This window comes from Fusarium mangiferae (genome assembly GCF_900044065.1).
Source record: "Fusarium mangiferae strain MRC7560 genome assembly, contig: FMAN_scaffold010, whole genome shotgun sequence".
Taxonomy (NCBI): domain Eukaryota; kingdom Fungi; phylum Ascomycota; class Sordariomycetes; order Hypocreales; family Nectriaceae; genus Fusarium; species Fusarium mangiferae.
In genome coordinates, this window is record NW_024573930.1 from 1,908,378 (window position 1) to 1,929,906 (window position 21,529).

The window sequence follows — 21,529 nt, forward strand, 5'->3', positions numbered from 1 at the left end:
AGATGTCGACCAGATAATCCTGCTCAATATCTCACTGCATACATTTGAGGTGCTGTAGACAGAATTACAATGGCTCGTGACGATCAAATCAAGTCAGATGTCAAAACTTGTAGGTTGACTGCAGAAAAGAGGTGAGGTTGGCAAGATGTGGCTAACATAAAGGCTCAAAAGGGGAACAGCCTGCAGGATGAAGCTGGGCGGGTATATATAAGCAAGGAAGCCTCTCACATCAACCCTTGTGTCTTAAGGCGTGGCCTTCGGGATAAATAGGCCAGGCTATTCAAGGCCAGTGGATCCTGTGGGGTAATCTTTGAGTTAACTTAGTCTAGAATATGGGGGTATCGCAGATTCGAGGGCTACTAGGTAGGCTGTAGAGCATTCGTGGTGCATGGCAGATTATTTGAGGCTCTTCGTAAGGCTATGACAATGTGACACATTCTGAATAGACTGAGTAAGGGCCTAGGAACCTCAAGGAACGTATAAGCTTAAGTATCTCTATAATATCTCGAACTAATTTGCTTTTAATTAAAGGAAAGCCAGGCTTTGTATGCTTTCACCTCACTGCTTCAGGACAAATCTCGACACCCTGAAAGATCCACACTTCAATTTAGTCCTTTGAAAGCACGAACCGAGGATGAGATCAATATCAGTTTAATGACACACAGAAACGACCAGCGATGCGGCTGTTATCGGAATTTCGGAATCACGACATACTTAATACGTGCGAGTTTGACTTACACAACATCCGAACTCGGCTTGCATACGCTAGTGCCCGGTTGCCGGCCCCAGAATCCTAGACAATTATGTGATGGATAAGCTTGTTTTGGTAACGTCCATAGACATTGGATCAATCTACTACGTAAAATGGTATCTATCTAGTCCCATTATGAGCATAAGGCTCAGTCTAGAATCGGGTTGCCCCAGACTTTGTGTTATTCTCTGGGCCGGGATAAACCGCTATTATGGGGAAAAATAACGTGGTCGTTGTTTTAGCCTTTTTCAACGAGTTGTCGGCTAAACTTTCCGAAACGAGCGATAAAAAGTATTAGAACAAATAGATGGTCTAATATCCATGATCAATAATAGCAATAGTAGAAGATAATGTATGAGTACGTCTGGTTGGAAGCTAGACTGTGGGCCGCTGGATAACGATTGAGTGTCCAGGTCAACTACACGCATGGCCCGCTCTAACAACCACCATGAGTTAACATGGCAAAACTATTTGATATAGTTGAAGGGTTTTTGTAATCTGGTAAGAGAGATAAGGTATAAAGCATATAAGCCATAGACTCGATAAGTTTGTATACTTGATCAATTGCAATAACAACAAGCTGGTCAAGCAGACAAGAAGAAAAAGAGTCAAACAAAACTTCAAGGAAAAGCAACTCTAACCATAAATATATATTAATTTGCCAGGGAACTTTTCAGTAATCGTGAACTTGTAAGGAACTCAACACTACCTATGTTACAGTTCTCACAGCCAGTACTTGCCGTCACAGCCTTGCTGAACGCCTTGCGCTTTACATGTGAGCCTAAAAGTCTAGGGACAATGAGAATGGAGGCCTTTGGAAGCACTGGTATGGCATAGCCTCAGCCCATAATGTTCTAGCCCTGCATCCATTGGTTGGGATTCAGCCTCAAGCCACAAGTCTTTAGGCCTCCGATCAATGATCCGCTAGAAAAAGGAGCTTCCTTCTTGAGCCACGTTATTCTTTAAACTAGCAAGAACACTTCAATCCCCTGACAATACAGGTGTTATCGCCTTTCGTAGATCGTCGCTTTATGGCATCCTTTTTCTCCTCTCTACTCTACTTATGCAGGCCAGCAACAACAACAAACACACAACATGAACAAAAAGTCAGCCTTGATCTATATACGCGCTCCAAATCTCGACTATGAGCCTGATAAGGCAATTCGCCTTGGCCACATTTGGAGACACCCAATGGATCCCGGCTCGTTCTGTGGACCGCCTCTACCCATTCCTGAAGACATGGAAACGAACCATACTTTCAAAGCCCCTTGGCATATCGGCAAAGGTAGGGCAAACAGTGGATCGTTGGGGATATGGGCCAATTTCCTCCAGGCTGTAGGCGTTACAGCAGAATCCAATTTCGACTGGAACAACACCAATGATGTGTCTCACACATGCGAAAGACTGGATACATACTCAATAGAGCCAACGGACAATTATGTCAAAGAGAGCGTCAAAGCCGTTGCTGCTGAGGCTGTCAAGCGTAGACAGCGTCTGTTCATGGTGACAGGCGTCAAGATAGCACGTGGTGCAGTTGGCTCAATCTCCTCCTCGAGGCGTGTTGGGGGCGGTGCAAGAGCTGGATTCGGAGGTGAAAGTTTCGGCGTCCCATTTGACGGCAGACCGCAGTTCAACATATCCAGGGATACCTACGACGAAGAAACATATGGCGAGTCGTCAGATTTTGTCTTTGCATACCGTGTCCGCCGAATCATTTATCCTAAAGGAGGCTGGGGATCGATGCAGGCAGGATCGAGCATTGTGAATTATGGGCGATGCGAAACGGACGTGGGAGCGTCTGTTTTGGCTGGACTGAGATCTCGGCCTTTCAACTCTAGGCTTGAGTTTTCTGAGGGTGATGAGGCTGAAATATCGGGTCCTCTGTTTTTCGGTTACCCGTCGACATGGCAAGAAGTATGCCAGAGTGAGAGCGAGGGCAAGGGCAAGGGCAGTCTGCAAGACGGAAGAGCTAAACACGAAGTTGTAGTATCTCCGGAAGTTGGCTACTTTGCTGGGTCTTCCGGGGCAAAAAGCAACTTTTCCTCAGAAATCGATGGGCTCATACTTGGGGATGATCGTTTCGTCTTGGAGGAGTTCGGGCATAAGGCCGACCTGATACCTTTTGTTGACAACAGCAGGGAGGATGGTCTATTTATCTCTTTTCGCTTATGAACTGCGCCAGTCTTTCTCTCTCATATTAAATCTCGGATGATTACAACTTCTTGAAGGCTGATGGTACAAAGCGACTTTAAAATTCAAAACATGTTCTCAGTAACATCAAATTGTTCAATAATGCAACACTAAGAATTGAAAATAACGTCTTATATATATAAGTATTTAATTAGAGTTTAAGTATTAAATTAAAAATAAAATGTTTTAAATATCTCTAATAAGTATAAATAAGTAAGAAGCTCGATAGCCTCATCAGGCTGATAGCAAGGAAAAAATAAATCAATAAATAAGTAATATAAGTAATATGAGAAAAATAAAAAAAATCAACTTTCTCCGGTACAGGGAATCGAACCCTGGGCTCCGCGGAACTGATCTCTCAGGTTGTGAGAGCGCGAAATGTTAGCCACTACACCATACCGGATTGATATTATGCTTCGCAATTGAATCCTAGATTGGCTTGGCTTGGCAAGCACCTATCCTCCGCCGATTTCCGACGGCTTGCGGGGTTTTCTCTCCATATTTCCTACCTCTTATTACCTGACAATGACTGACAAAAGAACACGTGAGGATTCGGCAACTGGCTCGATTGGAGCTCAGGAACCAGTATCAGTAACCCCAGTCGAGAATGAACCCTCTAAGAAGCGACGTCGTCGGATCCTCTCTTGTGACGCTTGCCGTCGACTGAAATGCAGATGCGAGCTGGACTTTGGCTCCGACACTTGCTCAAGATGTCGAAACTTGAGAATACCCTGCCTTAGAAGCGATAGTCTGGATCAGTCATATGGGACACAAGAAACGAGCCATCAGCAAGATCTTGTGAAAAGGTACCAATGACTCTCTCAGTTCAGCCAACATTTCTCTTAGAGTCCTAACCTTGGATAGTTTACATCAGAAGGTGTTGCACTTGGAAAGCTCTATGCAAGATATAAGGGCCCAGCTAGTAAAGCTCCAATCTGGACGGGACTCAACGCATCAAAGTGTCGTCGAGCAAAGTGCTTCTCCTCAAGCATCGACAAATAGTCGTGTGTTGATGGACGAGATCGAGCCCGCGGATCAACATGTTCATGCTGCTCCAGCTGAAGTCATCCGACGTGTCGCCTGCCAGGTAACTGGCGACTTAAGAAGGGCTTTCCACACAAAAGAGGATGTCGTGCACATGGGTATGCTTAATGCCACAGCTGCTGAGGGCCTTGTCAAATCGTAAGAGGTCACCTTTCCCATTAAGTCTCAGAATCCTACTGATACCAGCCTCAAGCTTTATTCGACGACGTCGCCACGTTCTTTTTATAAATGACGAGAGCGATTTGGTAACCAGAGGCTCTTTGATCCAAACATCACCATTTCTTCATGCTGTGTTGTGCTCGCACGAGATGAGGTTTACCCACACGAGCCAGACAGATGCCTTGAAACACAGGCAAGTCTACGAGCATATGCGAAACATGCTTGGTCAGGTAGTTCTGGGTAGCCCATTGCATCTTGAAGAAATTACTGGTGTTCTCATTTGTTCTCTCTTCGCCGGATCACCATCGGTAATGCCTCCAGTGCTGGCTTAATATATTTTTACTGATAGATAGATCTAGTGCGAAGCTGAATATGTCGATAGCTGGCTTTTGAGTGGTATTTGTTCACAGCAGGCGATGCTGTGCATTCAGTTCTCAGATATTCATCAGCGAACCAATGCTGGAACTTCAACAAAGCTGGACCTTCGATCAATGAGAATCTGGGCAAACATATGTCTAAATCATCTGCAGTGAGTGAACCCCATACCTTTCTTTTTGAAACGCTCGAAAGCTGATGATAGTTTCAAAAGTTGGTCAGCTACTACAGGCAGACCATCCATATTACCTAGCTCGTACTTCAGCCAGTGCAGGAATCTACTCAATTTCGAGCAGACCACAATGCGCGATGCGATGCTGCTTGCTGAAATCTCGCTTTACTGTACACTCCAGAAAGAAGACTGCGTTAAACCAACCTTCACAAACGATGGTTTCAGCTCCAAATTTGCAATTTGGAAGCAGCAATATGGATATCTCCTTGGTAAAGTATTCATGATATTCTACTAATACTTTGGTTGCTAATGGTTGCAAGATCTACCTACAGGTCTTATGCTAAAGTTCAGTTACTGTATTGCCAACGTCATCCTAGCAAAACGAACCCTGGATAGGGTTGAAGCAGATGCCTTGAATCTCGCTTCGTCGCTCTCTCCGCAGACGTCTCGCAGTTCTACAGTGAATCCCCAGGACCCTTCCACGAAGTCCCTACAGGGCCACGTATACGAACTTAGCTTCCGAGTTACACAGGCGTTTATCGCTATCCCAAGTTCAAGCTCTGGAGATTTGCCCGAATTCCACTCCCTCTGCGTTGCGTATTCCTTGCTTATTCTAGGTCAATACGATGAGCTGCCACCTGCAATAGCCAAAAATGAGCTCTATTCTGCCTTGCAAGAAATGAGGCGACGTTGCAGTGAATCGAATGCGTATTCCGTAGCAGTTCGACTCAGTGTTGAGCGGGCTTGGGAGAATTTCTTGAGGGTAGACGGTGTTCATTCGGTCGAGGTTGTGCGGCAAGAGTCTCAGTTTCATAATCATGCTGCTCAGAGCACCAGTGCCAACAAGGCATGTCACAATTCTGGGGCTGGAGGTCAAGTCGAATCTCTTGATCTGGACTTCTTCTTCAATGGAGGTTACTTGGATCTGCTTGACGTCGACAACTTCCTGGTCTAGCATTCAGCTGATATGCCTTTTTCACTCGCTTTGAAATTTTATCACTCAGGCTATGACCCGAAGGACTTTCCATCAGAGAATCTAGTTAGTTAGTTTGCACTCCCTTTTGAGCGGTATAAAATTTCTTTCGATCACATTTGTTAGCTATCCAAAGTGCATTCTTACTGCTGGTCATTCCTCCTATGGGCATTGAGGTGTATCGCTTTTGGACAACAAACTTTTCAATGAAATTCTTCTTAATGCTTAACTCCGACAAAAGATCTTCTACTCAATAATCTTTGTGCTCATAAAACTACGTACATGATATTATTGTCTAAATCGCTTCCTCATTCTCATTATCATAGGCGTCCAATAAAGCGCATCCAGCCTATCCCTTAGATGATGATTGAATCCATAAGTAACTGCATTCGCAAAGCCGATGAACTGCGTTGAGGTATTGAGAGCAGCAATCGTCGTATCTGATACGGGCGTTTGAATGGCTTCCAGGAGTCGATTCGTAAGTCCCGGAATCCAGAGTAGAACATACATAACCGGATACCCATTCAGCAACATCATCCGCTTGATTTCTACTTCAACATCGTGGGTATCCCGGCGCTGAGGGAATTCGCTGGCGTTGGTTTGTAGTACGTTGATCTGGTGCTGCGGAATCGGTAATGCTTCAGTTGGTTCAGTGTTAGCAAGTCCAGTATAGACCATCTCTGCTCCTCTTCTCGATGGTGTTGGCCGATGACGGACAGAATCTCCCCTTGCTCTGCTGTTGATCGCCTCGCTCTCACCTTTTCTTTCCATATCCTCGATTTCGTCTATCTTGTTCACTCGCTCGAAGATGGGCGAAATTGGTGTATCAATATTCCCGTATCTCGTCTTGAAAGTGTCCAGCTCGACTTCGTCCTCTTGCATAACTTGAAATCCCGCGTCCTTGGAGCCTTTGGAAAAGAGTGTATTGGTATTGTGCGTCGAGAAAGTTAGAGGCTGACGAGGTTGTTTTGGTTTTGAGCCCAGATGTCTTCTTAGGTAAATCCAGATATAGATGTAGATAATAATAGTAGTGAGAATAACGAAGAAGCGCCAACCATGCGTCATACCGTAGCGTAAGTCTGGCCGGGTTGCTGATATCCAGCACCAGTTTCCACCCACTGGCTTCATCTCACCCACAGCAGTCGGTATGATACTTGTGATGAGAGGCATTGTCCATACCGCGGCACAAATCAATGCTTTTTTCGTTCTCGAAGTTGTCGGTATGTACAGCATCCTCTTCACAGTGAGCAGAGTTGTAACCGAAATAGCCAGGACTGAAAAGTCAGCTGCTGAAACTGACAACTGGCCGATAAACCCGTTGACGACGCATGGTATCCCAGCCTGGAGCTTTCCAGTCTTGAGGAATATACTGCCTGATATTGAGTTGTTCAGAGTGTTGATAAACTCTAAGGAAGAGTATTAGATTTCGATTCGACAGTAGCGGAAGATATGCGCACCTGCAACCATAAGATTCAACACGAGGACATGTCGAAAGTTTCGGAGATGCCGACGATATATGACGAACGAGATAAGTACACATGTCGTGGCAACGCAAGATAACAGGCTTCCAGCCAGTGTCACGGATGAGATGAGTTTATCGACTTTTCCAGTCATATTGGCCGGAATTTACGGTCATAGTAAAGGCAGCTGCCGTTGAAGAGAACAGGTTTGAAAGGGTATGATCTAGGTGTTATATCGTCTCCTTGTTTCCTGCTGGAATACCCACTCGTATTTCAAACAAGGGTCTGACCCCTTGTTCTTCGGTATGGGTCTTGGCATTTCGTGAAGCTTATTTCCCCACATCAAGAGGCATGGTGTTCATGGGGATGTTCAAAGCCCTTAGTGGCATTACCGTATCTCTACTATGTTGACATGCTAAGTACTAGAAAGTATAAGAGTGCCAAGTGAAGTGGCTCGTACAGTCTTGGATCAGAGTGTCTTGAAGAGTTCAAAATAGAGTTTAATCGTGCTACAAATACCCAGCAAGCGAGTTTGAGAAAGTCCAGGATACACTTGACTATATTTATTCCGTGCACTATACAAGGTTTGCACGGTCTACCGATACTACCATTCTCAGAATCTCCTCCGAAAATCCTAACTGCTTCGAGTTGTGACACAAGGTTGATTCTTATAGCGTCGGTGGCTGGAGTCTTCCGGGCTAGCATTGCCTTACAAGGCAAATTCAGATGGAGGAATATGCAAGGGTAATACTCGCATTGTTAGAAGCGAGCCTCGGCGTCGCCGATCTATACGAGTACTGTTGGACATCAGATGAAACCAGGACCTTCGAGCGTTCGAGCGCCTAGGATCCTTAGTCCAGGGGGCGGAAATAAAGATATGACGAACTTTACTAAATCTGTCCTAAATTATCATGAACTTGGCTACATATTCCGTAGAACTACCACCTAGAATTGAATTCTTGAGTTACATCAACCCCTAGTTAGGCTAAGCGAAGTCATCGTTATATCATGCCTCCAACTTGATATTTCCTTTTCTGGTACCTTTTGACAAGCCTCCCCGTCTCTAACCATATAGTTCTCTTGCCACCTCATAGGAGTTGATATAATCAATGCCCTGTTTCCGCCAGGTATCATCCTCAACCCAGTTCTTCGTAGCATTGAATACCATATTTTTGGGCTTTGACTTGCTGTACTTTGGCCATTTTGGAAGCTTCCCTTTTTTGGAATTGGGATCCAGACTGTTGACGAACCTTACATAAGCCTGCCCAATGGTGTTGGCCAACACAGCGTGACTATCGTACTGCGGGCTTGGTCCTAGCAACCCAGATATGTTCTGGAAGCTAAATGCAACATTATCAAAATGCTTCACACCATCCCACTCAGACCTCAGGTATGGTCTTTGATCGAACCGGTAAGAGTAAACATCCTCAGACTGGGCATATAGTTCTGCGAGTTTCCTACGTCCTGAGATCATGGTTATGTCGGCGCCAATAGCACAGGCACGTCGTCCTTGGTAGTTTCCATCCTGTCTTGAGCAATCAGTGATAGCGTAGGGAGGTTGATGGCATGGATCGTCAGGATAAAGTTCCATGAGCTTCCGGATCGTTGGGGCGCTCAGAGCATAGTTCCGCCACCGAAAAGCTTCGTAGAAGAGATCTTGATCCGTGTTGACCTTTCCGATACAGAAGCCTTCGTCGGTATTTGCACCGATTATAAGAGGCACGGTGTGATAGTTCTTCTCGCGGATGAGCTGGCTGGGGTAACCGGTCAAGAAAGTGCCGTCGATCAGAGGGTTGAACGTCAATGAAGGGCGCGCAGCATATAGCGACTTCTCATCCAGGTCTCGGAGACACGCAAGTTGATCCTTTTTGTCCCAGCACCCGACAGTCCTTGTGAGATTTTCAAAAGCAACATTGTAGTAACTGAGATCATGAATCTAGATAAAGTCAGTCAGCAAACTCAACATTCGCGCCATTGAAGTTCATACCTGTGCACCAGTAATTCCTCCTGACTCAAGGATAGCTCCCCGATACAGCCCGTCATCTCGACCATCATAACTAAACATCTGATACGCAATGCTCTGAGCTCCGGCGCTCTCACCCCACACAACAACTCGTTCTGGGTCACCTCCAAAGGCTTCGATGTTCTCTTGGATCCAACGCAGTGCAAGCCGTTGGTCTAGGAGGCCAGCATTGGCGTTACCTTCCTTCAGAAGGCTGAAATTCTGGAGAAAACCCCACATCCCTGAAGGTCAAAAAGTTAGTAGTGATGCTTCAAACGGAACCCTGACATACCTAATCTGTAGTTAAAGCTCACTGCGAGGATAGGCTCTTTGATATCTTGACTGACTTTGACGATCCCGCTGAGGTTGTATTGTGGGTCAGCAGAGCTGCCAGCGTAAAGACCACCACCGTAAATCCAAACTCTGCGTTTCCTACTATCAGTCTTGAGGGGGTATTTGTTGTTTGGGAGACATACAGAACTGGTAGAAGTTTCTTTGGTTTTCCAGCTGGTCGAATAACATTCAAAGAAAGGCAGTCCTCAGACATGGTCCAGTTCTGAGTGTACTGCATACAACTGTCTCCATACTCGGTGGCTGTGCGTTCCTCTGTGAAAGAACTGTCCAAGCTCTGGGGCCACTTGAACCTGAGATTCCCAACAGGGGGCTGAGCGTAAGGAATGCCTAGGAAGGCATCTTGATCCCAGTCAGGTAGGTTCTTGCCCACGTACGTTCCGTTTAGTGTTGTGGCTTTGGGAGAAGCTGCACGTGTCGTCCAAGCCAACGCAGTCAAGAGGAAGAAAGATATAGACATCATATCGAGGTGGCCACTTTGGCTAAAGGGTAGTCACGACACTAAAATATCTCTTGACTTCATCAATACCAAGACTTGAGCATCAGTCGTCTTATAAGTCAGCCACGCATATTGTTCTCAGACCTCGCACTACTACTCAAACTAGGGGCCATGTTTTATTGCCACGGCCACAATGTTTCCACCAAGGATAATCTAGGAAACTGTTATCTATTCTACGCAGTGTCGTAGCTCTAACGGGGTATGAGATTAATTTGACTATTCCCCGCGTTGCTAGCCCCAGGAAAGGATGTCGATCTGGGGTGATTGAGTTGCGGGGTGCGGAGCAACCCCGATGGGAAGGAGACTCAGATCCTTGTTTGGAGAATTATTACTTTGATCTAAAATTATTCGGATCAGGAACTCTGAAGGGTTTTGGGCTCTTGCAACAAGGGGAGCTTCTGTGCATAATAGACAGACTTGGTAAGGGCGTCAGTAGGCAAAGAGATACAAAATGATCAAACTCTACAAATATCTGGCAAGAACATGCTTGCTACAAATGATCTTATTCCCTGGCACTAATCCTACTATCGCCTTTAGGCAAATATCATACTTGAAGCAGTAGACCAGTGTACGCTTGTCGACTAACATGACCCTTGCACCTGAAATTTAGTCCCGGGAATTTCTTTTACCACCAATCAGCTTTCGCCTTGTGACTTGTTCAATATCAATTCCTCCCAACGCACTATCTTCATTGTCTGCCGAGATACCCAGTGGTCTAGTCTGCTCTATCCCCGAATTGTCGTACTTTGAAATTGAACCTCACATGCCCTGTTACTGCATTCATGGTATTTCTCCGCTGAAGGTGATGGAAACCATGTAGTCTCCCTCTTTGCTCTGGTGTACCAATCCCTAGCTGTTCGAGAATCTCTGGAACAACCGCATAGAGGATCTCAAGATTACCGTCCTCGATCTTTGCGGCTGTCCCAAGGGCCCCTTTCGCCCCAAGGCGCCGAGTATCTTCAGACTCTCGGACGCCTATTCCATAGGATGCATCAGCACCAACTTTGCCAAACAGTTGCCCTTGATAGGTCTGCATGAGCACTGTGCAGAAGCGTCCTGTTCCACCAACTTGCTCTGGATGTTTCGTCATGGCGTTGAATACGCGTGCGAAATTTTGGGTTCTTGAACATATTAGTGACGAGGCCTCGACCGCGTCCGCGGCATCAGCGAAGGTTGCATATTTTTGGGCGAGATAGAATAGAGGATATGCCGGTGCTGGAAGATTGCATCCATCAACACCCCATTCCACTTGCCTCGGATCATGTGCCAGGTCGTCGACGACTTTTTTGACCTCAAGCTGCATAGGATGGCTGGGCAGATGATAGTCTTTGACATCAGCTCCCAGCGCCTCAGCACCGGCCATCATGGCGACATGCTTCCCGGAGCAATTATTGCAGATTCCCGTTGGCACAAATCCAGTCTTTATCCACTCGCGGTTCACCTCTTCAGAAACTGCAGGATGACCGCCACATCGAAGAGCATCTTCCCCTGCTTGAATCCTGCTCAGCATGTTCTTGGCGCGGGCGATATGAAAATCTTCCCTCGAGTGCGATGCACACATAAGAGCAAGGTCAGTCTCATCGAATCCAAATTTATCAACAGCGCCAGTCTCGATCACAGCTACGGCTTGGGCAGGCTTGGCCGCGGATCGAGAATAGGTAACACAAGAAGGGTTCCCGGCTGAGAAGAGGATGTTACCCTCTATATCGGTTACGGCGGTGTGTACGCCGTGCGTGTTTTCGATAATACCTCCTCGATCGGTGACAACACAGTCTCGGTCAAGCAGAGTAGTTCGAGTCATGTTGAGTTCAAGTATGGTAAGCTGATGGGGTCTGTCTTGTGAAACAAGTTGGGGTTCTGGTAGGAATCTTTGTGAGTTTGTTACAGCATTTGAACTAGAAAAGGCCTTTATTCCCTTTTATATGGCGTTGTTCTTACGTCCCCCCTAGGATACTGACATTTTTTGTTAGATCAATGCAGCGATACGTCTCATACGACAACGGTCTCAACAAGGTGAGTCAAACTTGACCCAAAAATTGTCGTTCATCCAATAAGCCCGCGCCATGCATTGCGACGTGAGTCAGAGAGTCAGATGCCCAGGATTGTTTATCTCTCGTAGGAAGATTACGAGAACAAGCCTTGCAGTGAAAGGAAGGCGAGCTGCAAAACGACTCAGAGTAGCACCAACAATGGCACAATTAGTTAAGCGACTCTCGGATTATTGCCTGATTCAGTATCTTTTCAGAATTCAACGGTCAGACCCCCGCATATTGGCGTGTTGGTTCCAGAACTAATAGCACACTCGCACAAACGCTTGGAATAATATTCTTTGAAATTGGTCGAGCTGATTCTTCCCAGATTCTAACAAATATCGTCGATAGTCATACTGCGGTGACATGTTGGTGAACTTCTTTAGCCTCTAAATATGTCGATAACTGTAAGATACATCTTTAAGGTAAGATAGTTGTGTAGCCCTTTATATACTGATATAGATCAACACATTTATCATGTAATTTCAGGGATCGAGCATCTGTATTAGTGAGGCTTTGTACAAAGGGAATAAGAAACCTGACAGTTCAATATTCTTCTCTCTTGTCATAGCTTGAAGTTTCTAATAATGATCATAGCAAGACATTGGCAATGTGTCGATTCTTTTGGCATATCGTTTCGAGCAGACAATCTATTGAGATATTCTCTGAACTGAGCCAACAGAGATACCAATTAATAGCTGAATCTGGACTCCGGGACCTACAACTTGAGCTCGTTGTGATATTGATACCTCTTCGTCAGAGTTGGTAAGAAGAGCTTATTAGGAGAAGCAGTTGACTACTCTCATAGAGCATTTGCGCTGGACTTTACGTGTTGTACAAGATTTGGAACAGTTTTGTATGTGGTCGGTGCTCATTACGTTTCAGAAGCTCTAGCTTAAACCTCGGAGGCAGTATGGACTCCAGACTTAACCTACAAACATTCAGTGTCCCCAGAGGATCGTGATATACGAGCCCCCCACGTGACCTGTTCCAAAACCGACCAAAAGAACAATATAATTGTTAACAGGTCCAATTATTACAAGGGAGCAACATGCATTTATTTCATATGCCAAGGAAAGCGACGTTATAGCCTCTGAAAGCGCGGTCTTGTTTCATGTATCGGCCTACGTACCAGCCACATCATTACGTCACAGCACCCTTGAAGTCGCATCCCCTGTAAGTTCTGGGGTCAAGAACTTGATTCTAGCGGTAAATCATGGCAGCGTCGCTATTATGACGATTTGCACGTCAGCCTCTTTCCAATCTCGATGATGGATCCTGTTTGCAATTTTGCGGAGAAAGGAGAAATCAGGAAATTTTCTTTGATTCTAGATACTTATTTAAAAATATTATATCTTCTGGTGGAGTTTTTCTGTATCCTTCTCTCTACATCTTCATTCCAACAATTTCTTCCCTCCTCCCATTTACACTTTGATCTTATTCCCGGGCCGCAATATGTCGTCATCATCCGTATGTACCCCAAGTATTCTTACTGGTAGCTCAATCACTCACAGTGTTCCCACCAGGCTGAGCAGAGAAGCGATCTCGAGGAGGAGCAGCTCGAGCAGGAGAAGCCCGTGCGAAAGACAAAGACCAAGAAGCCAAAGTCCGAGCGACGCAAGCGACGCGCCCGATTCGAAGACTACGATGACGAGCAGGACAACAGCCAGATGGCCCCGAACAACTACAACGCTCAGCAGCAGCAGTTGCAGCAACAACAAATGCAGCAGCAACAACAGCAACAGATGCAGCAGCAGCAGCAACAACAGGGCGGTGGTGGAAAGAGTGATGCCCTCTCTCTGCATCTTGAATTGAACCTTGAGATCGAGATTCAGCTCAAGGCGAGAATCCACGGTGATCTTACTCTTTGCTTACTGTAAGTTGAACAACAATTATCGCCATGATCATTGCTAACATTCCCAGGAACTAAATAACAACTATGACCTCTGAGTTATAGTTCATATCGGAAAACAATGAACGACATATGACTTGGTTTGGCGGCGTTGGGGCTCCTTTTGCATTTCCTTGGATATCTACACATATATGTTCAACAGTATTCTTCGACATGTCTAAGACATTGTCTGTCTATTTTATATACTTATTACCATATTGATCATACTTCTCCCCAGAAGCTAGTGACCGTTGAACGCCCGGACGTTGACTAGCCTTGAGATAGCCTCAGATTTGCGATGTTAGCTCTGAAACCATGTAAGGATCGGCTAGTGCTGCTAATCAAGGTCTGATCTTCAGGCCCATCGAAGTTCTAGCCAGACTGTACATAGCCGCACAGCCACGTAAGCCTCCGTCATCTTGCACGCGACAACCCCACACTCGCGTCACCATGGTGTTTTACAGCAGTGGAGGTGCATCGCCATCAATGATCATCATCATTGATGCTGATAAGGATGAAGGTGAACAAGCAGGAAATATTTATATGCCTAGTTATAATGATTTCATTACTACATGTTTTTAAGAGTGCAATTCAGGTTTAGAATTAACGCTTACTACCTTATCACCGTCAATTTAGCTGCTCTATGTTATTATTGTAGCCCTTGTCTCTATCGAAAACATTTGACATACCCTGCATCACAAGCTCTGGAGCCATTGCCGAATCAATAGTGCTGGATGACTGTTTTATTTCATTGATTAGTCACGATCGTTTCAGTAGTCGGAAATCATTCTAGAGCAATGACAGGTTGCCTCGCGATGACCAATTTCAACAAGCCTCGTCCAGGCGATGATTGACAGTCCATTGGCCGTTGAAGCTTATGGTATCTCAGTGAGATATCTCGTGTCAAAAACTCATTCTCAGCCCATGACCATCTTATTCGATCCTCTTCTGATCATGGAGAATCTATGGAACGGGCCAGACTCCTAAATGATTTCTTCTATCCGTAATTTCATTTCTTGTGAGGAATCTTAGTGACGACACAGCTGCCTCATTCATATCGAGCCATCCAAGGTTGCGATTCATAAACTTGAGTGATATCAGGCACTCTTGGATCTTTATAGACTCTTGAACATAAGACTCATCTAGTACGTTCATGTTTAAGCCAAATGTTTGCCTTTTCCATTTTCGGGCTTATCTTGAATACGCAACACCTCAGTTGTCGCTTCGTAAGCTCACAATGAAAGTATACCATGAACTATTCCCAGTTATGACTTCAGATGATATATGCTTAGAGCATATGTCGCTTTTATCCAACTCTGCTTACACAACTTCAACTTCAGGTCTGCAGGTCATCCTGATTTCATCTTCCATGGCTTAACTATAAGCCAGAGGTGCACCCTGAGCCGAGACTCGTAGCCGAAAGTCTAATCTTGACCCCTTCGTCATATACTCAATAACAGCTGCATTTGAAAGCGTATGCTATATGTTCTCGCATATTTTAAGTGCTTTTACATGTCTGTATCGATGAGCCTTAGTACGACATGGGAGATATTCTCAATCTGTTCATGAGACCCAACTTCTTATCAACGTCTCAACGTCTCAACGTCTCAATCATACCCGAACCCGTCTCTTATGTTTGTGCTAGCCGTATCATTCTAGTTATTAGAGCCTCTTGCCTCGAAAGGATGTTTCAACGCATGACGCGTTGGTGATGGTGTTCATAGTAATTTGAACGACGTATGCAAAATTCATGGATAATGACTTGTAGTCACACAAGTGAGGAGCTAGCGCTTCTTAGAGAGGCATTAGCGTCATGAAAGGTTTCGAGTCACGGCGCATATATCCAATCCTCAAAGTGTCAGTAGTTGGGCGTTTAGACCTGTGACAGCCAAAGATGAATGGCGCACCAATAACCGAGGTAGAATTCCTAGTGGGCATTAATAAAAGAGGTTGGTATTGATACAATATGCAGACAGGGTTGGCATGTGGAGTTTAATGCCAACGAAGTGTGGATCAGATATACATGCCGAAGCTGAATACGAAATGCTACTTCATGTTTGCTTTTGTTGATTTCGGCGAACCAACCCTTGAACCAGTATCACGTTCTAAGTATCTAGCAGCTGAATATCGAAACAATAAGGACTCATGATGGCCATTGATGCAGAAAGCACGCATCTACTCCATGTATTTTCCAATGACGGGCTGGCAAGTGGAGGGAGAAGGGGGGAGATTGCCCATGTCTTGGACAAACGCCCAGCTCATCTCCGCTGCTGCATGTCAAAAGGACCTGTCTCCGGCTCCGAGGCGGGATATTAATATGCATGTCAGAGCGGCTCTGCGGGTGCGGGATGAGATGGGCGACATCTGATCGAGTGCAAGTTGACAAATCGAGGCGGGTAAGAGATACACGCCGACAAGGTTCAGCTGGGGCTGAGAGAGTGGATGAAGCTGTAACTTCAAATAGATCACGAGCAAGACTGTATCCACCCGTAGGCAGGAAAACACCGCCTTTCTTTTCTTTTTGATGTTGAGCGCTGAGATATCAGTCAGGCCCATCCTCTTGAAATCCACTCTCGTGGCGGAATATATCGGGTTCGAGGACAAATGTCTCACTTTCAGATGTCACGCATAACCGCCCGTCCGAGATTCATTCTGGAATCAAACCTGCCAGCGCAAACACGCACCGGATATGCGCGCAGCAGCACATCATTTCCAAATCCATTCCGATAGATCTCTTCAGATCCTAGTCCCTGCACTTGCTTCACCCCTGCTTCACCGTCTGGGGAAGAAATCTCAACATCCAATGGCGACACCTTGCTCGAGAAGTTGGAGGGTTACATGATCTACCCTTCGTTGTCAGATTTCAAAGTCGTAGCGGGATTCTAAGGGGTCGTGGAAGAAACACTTCGTTACCGATCTGCGAGACATGTTTTGTCGCGTGAGGTTTAGTCTGAAACATAGTCACAGAAAATCGAAAGATTCTAGTATATCATCATATGTTTTCCCAATTTCTAAACAATGGAAGAAATCCCGATGTTTTCAAATCCTCATCAAATCCTTCGGCTCGGTAAAGCATTTCCAAACCTCTCCGTGATACACATGATCTGACAGAGAGTGAGGCTTGCGAAACTGATGCTGCAACTCCTCCTGCAGCATGCATGCGCCCCCGGACTTTTTCTCAATGGCGCATGGCAACGAATACCTGTCCTTGCAGAATTATGCATTAAATCTGGTCCTTGTTCCCGGGGCGGTTGTGGCGGTTCTGGGGGGGACCGGATAGAAACCGGATGCATGGTCCTTATGCTAGACACCTCATCGGTGACGTTTTGTGGTAGGTATTGTGATCAATTAGCTTTTGAAGGGTATCAATTAGGTTATGAGATGAATTGAGAGTAAGTTTCACGGTTGGGGGCGTCACTTGATGGTTGATTAGACACTCGAAACATGGAGAAGGTTATCGGATAACTCAAATCAATTTAACACTATCATTACAGTACATGCCCTAATATTGGCCATAAGAGTAACCGAAAGTCCTCGACTAGATCCAGTGTACATGATAGTTCCTTTCCCCGTAATATCATTGATCCTAAACGCCAATGACCAAACGAATGTGAAAGCAACAAGGTAAACCCTACCGAACCAAATATTCTATGACGTAGCATCTTCAACAGTAGGCTTCCTATACGATCCCGCCTCACTCGTAGAATCGTTTTTCTTGTGGTTCTTGTCCTTCTCTTTCTCTGGCTCCCAAACTGAACTAGCCACTGTACCACCCTCGTCCCCAGTCAACTTCTTGGCCATTGAGAAGATTGAGAAGTCCTGGCTCAGGCTCGTCAAGATACTTCCATCTGACCCTCCTTCACTCTTGGTGGGGCTATCAATATTCAGGCGGCTCAGGGCATCGGCGATACGCTGGCGCTTAGCTTCCTTGGAGTCTGGGTCCAAGAGCCCGTTCTTCTTCTGGTCAGGCTTATAAGCTGGGGAAGGTGGCTCAGCGCCTGGATGACGGCCAGTTGCGACAAAGGCAGCACGTTCGGCTTCGTCTTTGGCGGTTTGCTCTTTGTGCTGCTTCATCTTCTCATCCATGGTCATGGGCTGTTCAGGATCTCCTACAGGCTTGGGCTCCTTCTTCTCTCGCCTGGTGAGCTCTACTTCTAGTACGCGAGTGCCCATGGCGACCTTTGACTTGAGGCCATCATCGTCGCGGTCATAGTACAGTGCCCAGATGCCGGGGAGTTCTTCGACAGCGCAGAAGCCCTCCCAGCCCTCACAAGTCATGCGACGGTCTTGCTTGGTGCAGTCAAATGGACCAGTGATGTGACCCTCTGTATCGGCACGAACACCGTACTTGACTTCATATGTCTTCTTGTCAATGTAGATCCAGTTCAAGAACGGAGGGTCATCACTAATGGTAGTGACGAGACCCTCGTACTCTGTGTCTGGGAAGGGGAGGAAGTATCCTGAAAAGGCGTAGCCTTTGCTGACATTGTTTTTAGGATCATGGTTGTATAGTGGGTGCTCATTGGCGATATAAAGCTGCTCTGATGTTAACTATCATACTGTATGGCTTTAAAAGCACAAGGACTGACCTTTGAATCTTTCAAGACAACAAGTTTGTTGTTGATATCTCGAGATCTGATACTCGGCTTGACACAAGAGACAACTAAGTTGCAGCGTCGGCCACGGTGTTCTTCACGCTTCGTCTTTGCCTGAGACTGTCTGATAGCTTCTTGCGTACCCAGCATAGCTGGGCAGACAGTCAGAGCTAGAAGCATGGGTAAAGACATGATGACTTTCTGCGGGTCGTCTTTCTGAACAGCTTCCTTGAGCTTATCAACCTCTTCTAAGAGCTTCTGCTTGCACAAGCCGCCGAAGAGTTGCTGGAGTGTGCTTTGGGTCGAGTCTTGTTGGGATTGTGAGGAGGAATCAACGTTGGGAGATGAGGATGCAGAGTCAACGTCTGGGGACGGGGACGACATTGAACGTCGTCGGACAAGTGGCGATATTCACGGCGGCAAAAAATAATAGTAAACAAAACAGGGAATATTCTGAAAAGTTATTGGGATGGGTTGAATGCGAGACACGCACAGAAGAAGGGGTGTGTTACTCCAGGGTGTTCACAGTAATCTCTGAGCGAGATTATACAAAGTGGCAAGCTATATATCAGGTATTATCACATTGTACCTTAGCTGATTGTTGTAATCAGCTGAAGAGACACCCCCAGCCAAGAAATTTCAAAAACGCACAGCGGTTGTATAAACCAGGATGATGCGTGTTGGACATGTCGGACTGCCGGTGTTTCCCGACAGAATCATGCCATCCTTCGATCCGAGTGCTACAGTGTTGAAAAAACAAAGTTAATCGAAGGGGACCTGATCCCTGTATGTATGATCGAGATTGGACAGAGGGGCATGATGCGAAACATAACTCAAGCACGGATATCCCTGACTTCCCGTAAGCCACCCCCGTTTTAAACCCCGTTCTTAGAGGCTTAAATGCTTAGCTGGAGGGTTGCTGAAGGACCCTTGTTGATGGGCTAGAGACTCTGCCACCCTTTTGAAGAAACGTTGTGTTTCAACGAATTGAGGTTATTTGACGTTAATTCAACGTATTTTCTTGATAAAACAGTCAATCCAGTATACTCTACGATTGCTGGAGTGAATACGTTGTCTTGACAGAATCAATTGGCCCAATGGCCATCTGTATCTTCGCCATCTCAGTACAGTCTGCCCACAATCAAGAACTCCCGTTCTCCTTGTTTCCCCAGGACAACATCTGTAACTAGCGCCGCCAGAGCACCTACCAACATCGGACGATATCGCGGGATACGATACGTGTCACTCCATAGCCCCTCTCTCGTTTCTACAGCACAAAAGTAACCCCGGTCTGTAACCGTGACACTTCCATCTCAGCCCATTCTCCATACCGGATCTCAATACCCGTAACAGCTGCAAAGGCCCCTAGAAACCCAGACGTTCTCGAATCTGAAGATCTGCGGCTGAAAGCTTCCCCCCGGGACCACCTTGTATGCGTCGTGGGGCACGACACCCCCAGAAAATGTCAATATCCACCGCAACGCAGATATACTCGTCAACCTAGAACCTAGGTAGGCAGCTATAGCGTGCATCAGTGTGAGACAGCATGTACGGGATGACAGCTCATCAGCAAGCCCATTTGAGTTGCCAGGATCTGCTTGCCAGGCCCGGTCGACCTTCTCGTCGTTCGTCGGGATGTTTCGCGTGTGAGGTACCCTGTGACAGACAAGACACAGCTATCACGACTTGCACATTGAAGAATGTCACCCTTGGCTTAGGCCAAATCGTGTATATAAGATGGCCTCTCCGTCGCCTTCAACTCAACTTTTCACATCAGCACTCACCATCCAAACCATTCAACAATCATCTACTTGAGCCCCCAGCTCCGATCACCACTCCAAACACTCAACAACTTTTGACAAGTTTGTCCAACACAATCCAGCACAATGTCTGCCCCTACTTCGTAAGCATTCCCTTTTGCTTCATATCATCTTCACTCCCCTCAATGGCTCAATCTCAACACCAATGGAGTCCTCACACTGACTAACTTAGCACCACTTCTCCCCCTCCCACTTCTGAGCTTCCCTTTGCCAACCTTCCCTCTTCTCCTGCTCCTGTTCGCAACTCTACCGCGTAAGCAACTCATCAATCAGTTCTCAAGTAATAGCTAACATTTCTTGCCATTAATAGTCTTTCCAAGCCCGCCTACGCCTCCGACTCTGACTCCGATGGTCAGGCTCGAGGTGGTCGCCGCAGCCAGAAGCAGCAATTCGTTGTTCCTCTGCCCACCTCCACTGGTCTCTCCCAGCCCGCTGGTATGGAACTTGCTCACCTGCCTTCATTTTCCCCTGCTCACACAGCCTTAGGTCAACTCCTCAAGGGTGCCACAGACGAGAACGGTGCTCAGAAGTCCGCTGCCCTCCTCGTGGGTATCAAGCTCGACCTTGAGGCCGAGGTTCACCTGACTGCCCGCGTCAAGGGTGACATCGTTGTCGGCCTTTACTAGACAATGACGGATTCCAACACTGAGACTGTACTTGGTGGTTGGTCGCAGGATACGGCTGGTGGCCATGTGATGATATAACGAGAATGGTGAACGCCCGAGCAATGCCCAACAATTGACGGGCTGTCAAAAACGGATGGGATTTCCTTTTTTCTGGACTAGCATATAAAACTTGTGTAGCTTGGATAATGAAAACTCTTTGCTGCTGCAATTCTCTCTATCGTGTTCACTAACAGTGGTGACCCAAACTTGGCCCCAACTTCGCATTGTATATCTCCAAGGGTACTAAGGCGATTCAGAACATTTAGTTAGTGGCATTGATTGGACTGGCTTAACAGAAATAAGTAAAAACTGCTGGTGCCCATCAACAGCATGCCCATGCAAGGCCAAGTCTCTGTCTGCCCATAATGGTTCGTGTGCCTGACACTTTTCCAGGGTCAGTATAGCGGGCCACCGGAAAAGGGTTGCATCGGGCCCTCCCGTCTAATTCTCCCAACGTTGATTGAGTGGGAATCAGGACTGCAGTGAATAATTCTCCGTGAAAGTCGGATCTATCATGGGATGTTCACTGGCTGTGCCACGTCCCTACTTTTT

General features: G+C 46.3%; 8 protein-coding genes and 1 non-coding gene across 9 annotated transcripts; 4 read left to right on the forward strand and 5 right to left on the reverse strand.

Moving 5' to 3' along the window:
* Positions 1–1,846: 1,846 nt before the first annotated feature.
* FMAN_02716 (uncharacterized protein) lies at positions 1,847–2,923 on the forward strand (the record flags this gene model as incomplete). The annotated part of the gene is made up of 1 exon (XM_041820313.1): positions 1,847–2,923. One exon carries the CDS (start codon positions 1,847–1,849, stop codon positions 2,921–2,923), a length of 1,077 nt encoding a protein of 358 aa, XP_041686205.1.
* Positions 2,924–3,254: 331 nt separating this feature from the next.
* tRNA lies at positions 3,255–3,344 on the reverse strand. The gene is given in 2 exon segments: positions 3,255–3,289; positions 3,308–3,344. It is a non-coding gene; the product is annotated as a tRNA-Glu (tRNA).
* Positions 3,345–3,466: 122 nt separating this feature from the next.
* On the forward strand, positions 3,467–5,646 carry FMAN_02717 (uncharacterized protein; the record flags this gene model as incomplete). Its single annotated transcript, XM_041820314.1, has 6 exons — positions 3,467–3,747; positions 3,806–4,123; positions 4,179–4,452; positions 4,504–4,673; positions 4,725–4,960; positions 5,012–5,646. 6 exons carry the CDS (start codon positions 3,467–3,469, stop codon positions 5,644–5,646), a joined length of 1,914 nt encoding a protein of 637 aa, XP_041686206.1.
* Positions 5,647–5,952: 306 nt separating this feature from the next.
* FMAN_02718 (uncharacterized protein) lies at positions 5,953–7,278 on the reverse strand (the record flags this gene model as incomplete). The annotated part of the gene is made up of 2 exons (XM_041820315.1): positions 5,953–7,070; positions 7,122–7,278. The coding sequence occupies 2 exons, from the start codon at positions 7,276–7,278 to the stop codon at positions 5,953–5,955; spliced, it is 1,275 nt and encodes a 424-aa protein (XP_041686207.1).
* A 909-nt stretch (positions 7,279–8,187) lies between these two features.
* FMAN_02719 (uncharacterized protein) lies at positions 8,188–9,937 on the reverse strand (the record flags this gene model as incomplete). The annotated part of the gene is made up of 4 exons (XM_041820316.1): positions 8,188–9,060; positions 9,112–9,368; positions 9,419–9,549; positions 9,603–9,937. 4 exons carry the CDS (start codon positions 9,935–9,937, stop codon positions 8,188–8,190), a joined length of 1,596 nt encoding a protein of 531 aa, XP_041686208.1.
* Positions 9,938–10,691: 754 nt separating this feature from the next.
* FMAN_02720 (putative L-asparaginase II) lies at positions 10,692–11,777 on the reverse strand (the record flags this gene model as incomplete). Its single annotated transcript, XM_041820317.1, has 1 exon — positions 10,692–11,777. The coding sequence occupies one exon, from the start codon at positions 11,775–11,777 to the stop codon at positions 10,692–10,694; it is 1,086 nt and encodes a 361-aa protein (XP_041686209.1).
* Positions 11,778–13,461: 1,684 nt separating this feature from the next.
* FMAN_02721 (uncharacterized protein) lies at positions 13,462–13,886 on the forward strand (the record flags this gene model as incomplete). The annotated part of the gene is made up of 2 exons (XM_041820318.1): positions 13,462–13,476; positions 13,533–13,886. The coding sequence occupies 2 exons, from the start codon at positions 13,462–13,464 to the stop codon at positions 13,884–13,886; spliced, it is 369 nt and encodes a 122-aa protein (XP_041686210.1).
* Positions 13,887–17,545: 3,659 nt separating this feature from the next.
* On the reverse strand, positions 17,546–18,684 carry FMAN_02722 (uncharacterized protein; the record flags this gene model as incomplete). Its single annotated transcript, XM_041820319.1, has 2 exons — positions 17,546–18,433; positions 18,487–18,684. The coding sequence occupies 2 exons, from the start codon at positions 18,682–18,684 to the stop codon at positions 17,546–17,548; spliced, it is 1,086 nt and encodes a 361-aa protein (XP_041686211.1).
* Positions 18,685–20,378: 1,694 nt separating this feature from the next.
* Positions 20,379–20,938, forward strand: FMAN_16185 (uncharacterized protein; the record flags this gene model as incomplete). The annotated part of the gene is made up of 4 exons (XM_041820320.1): positions 20,379–20,395; positions 20,485–20,565; positions 20,623–20,747; positions 20,799–20,938. 4 exons carry the CDS (start codon positions 20,379–20,381, stop codon positions 20,936–20,938), a joined length of 363 nt encoding a protein of 120 aa, XP_041686212.1.
* Positions 20,939–21,529: the final 591 nt, after the last annotated feature.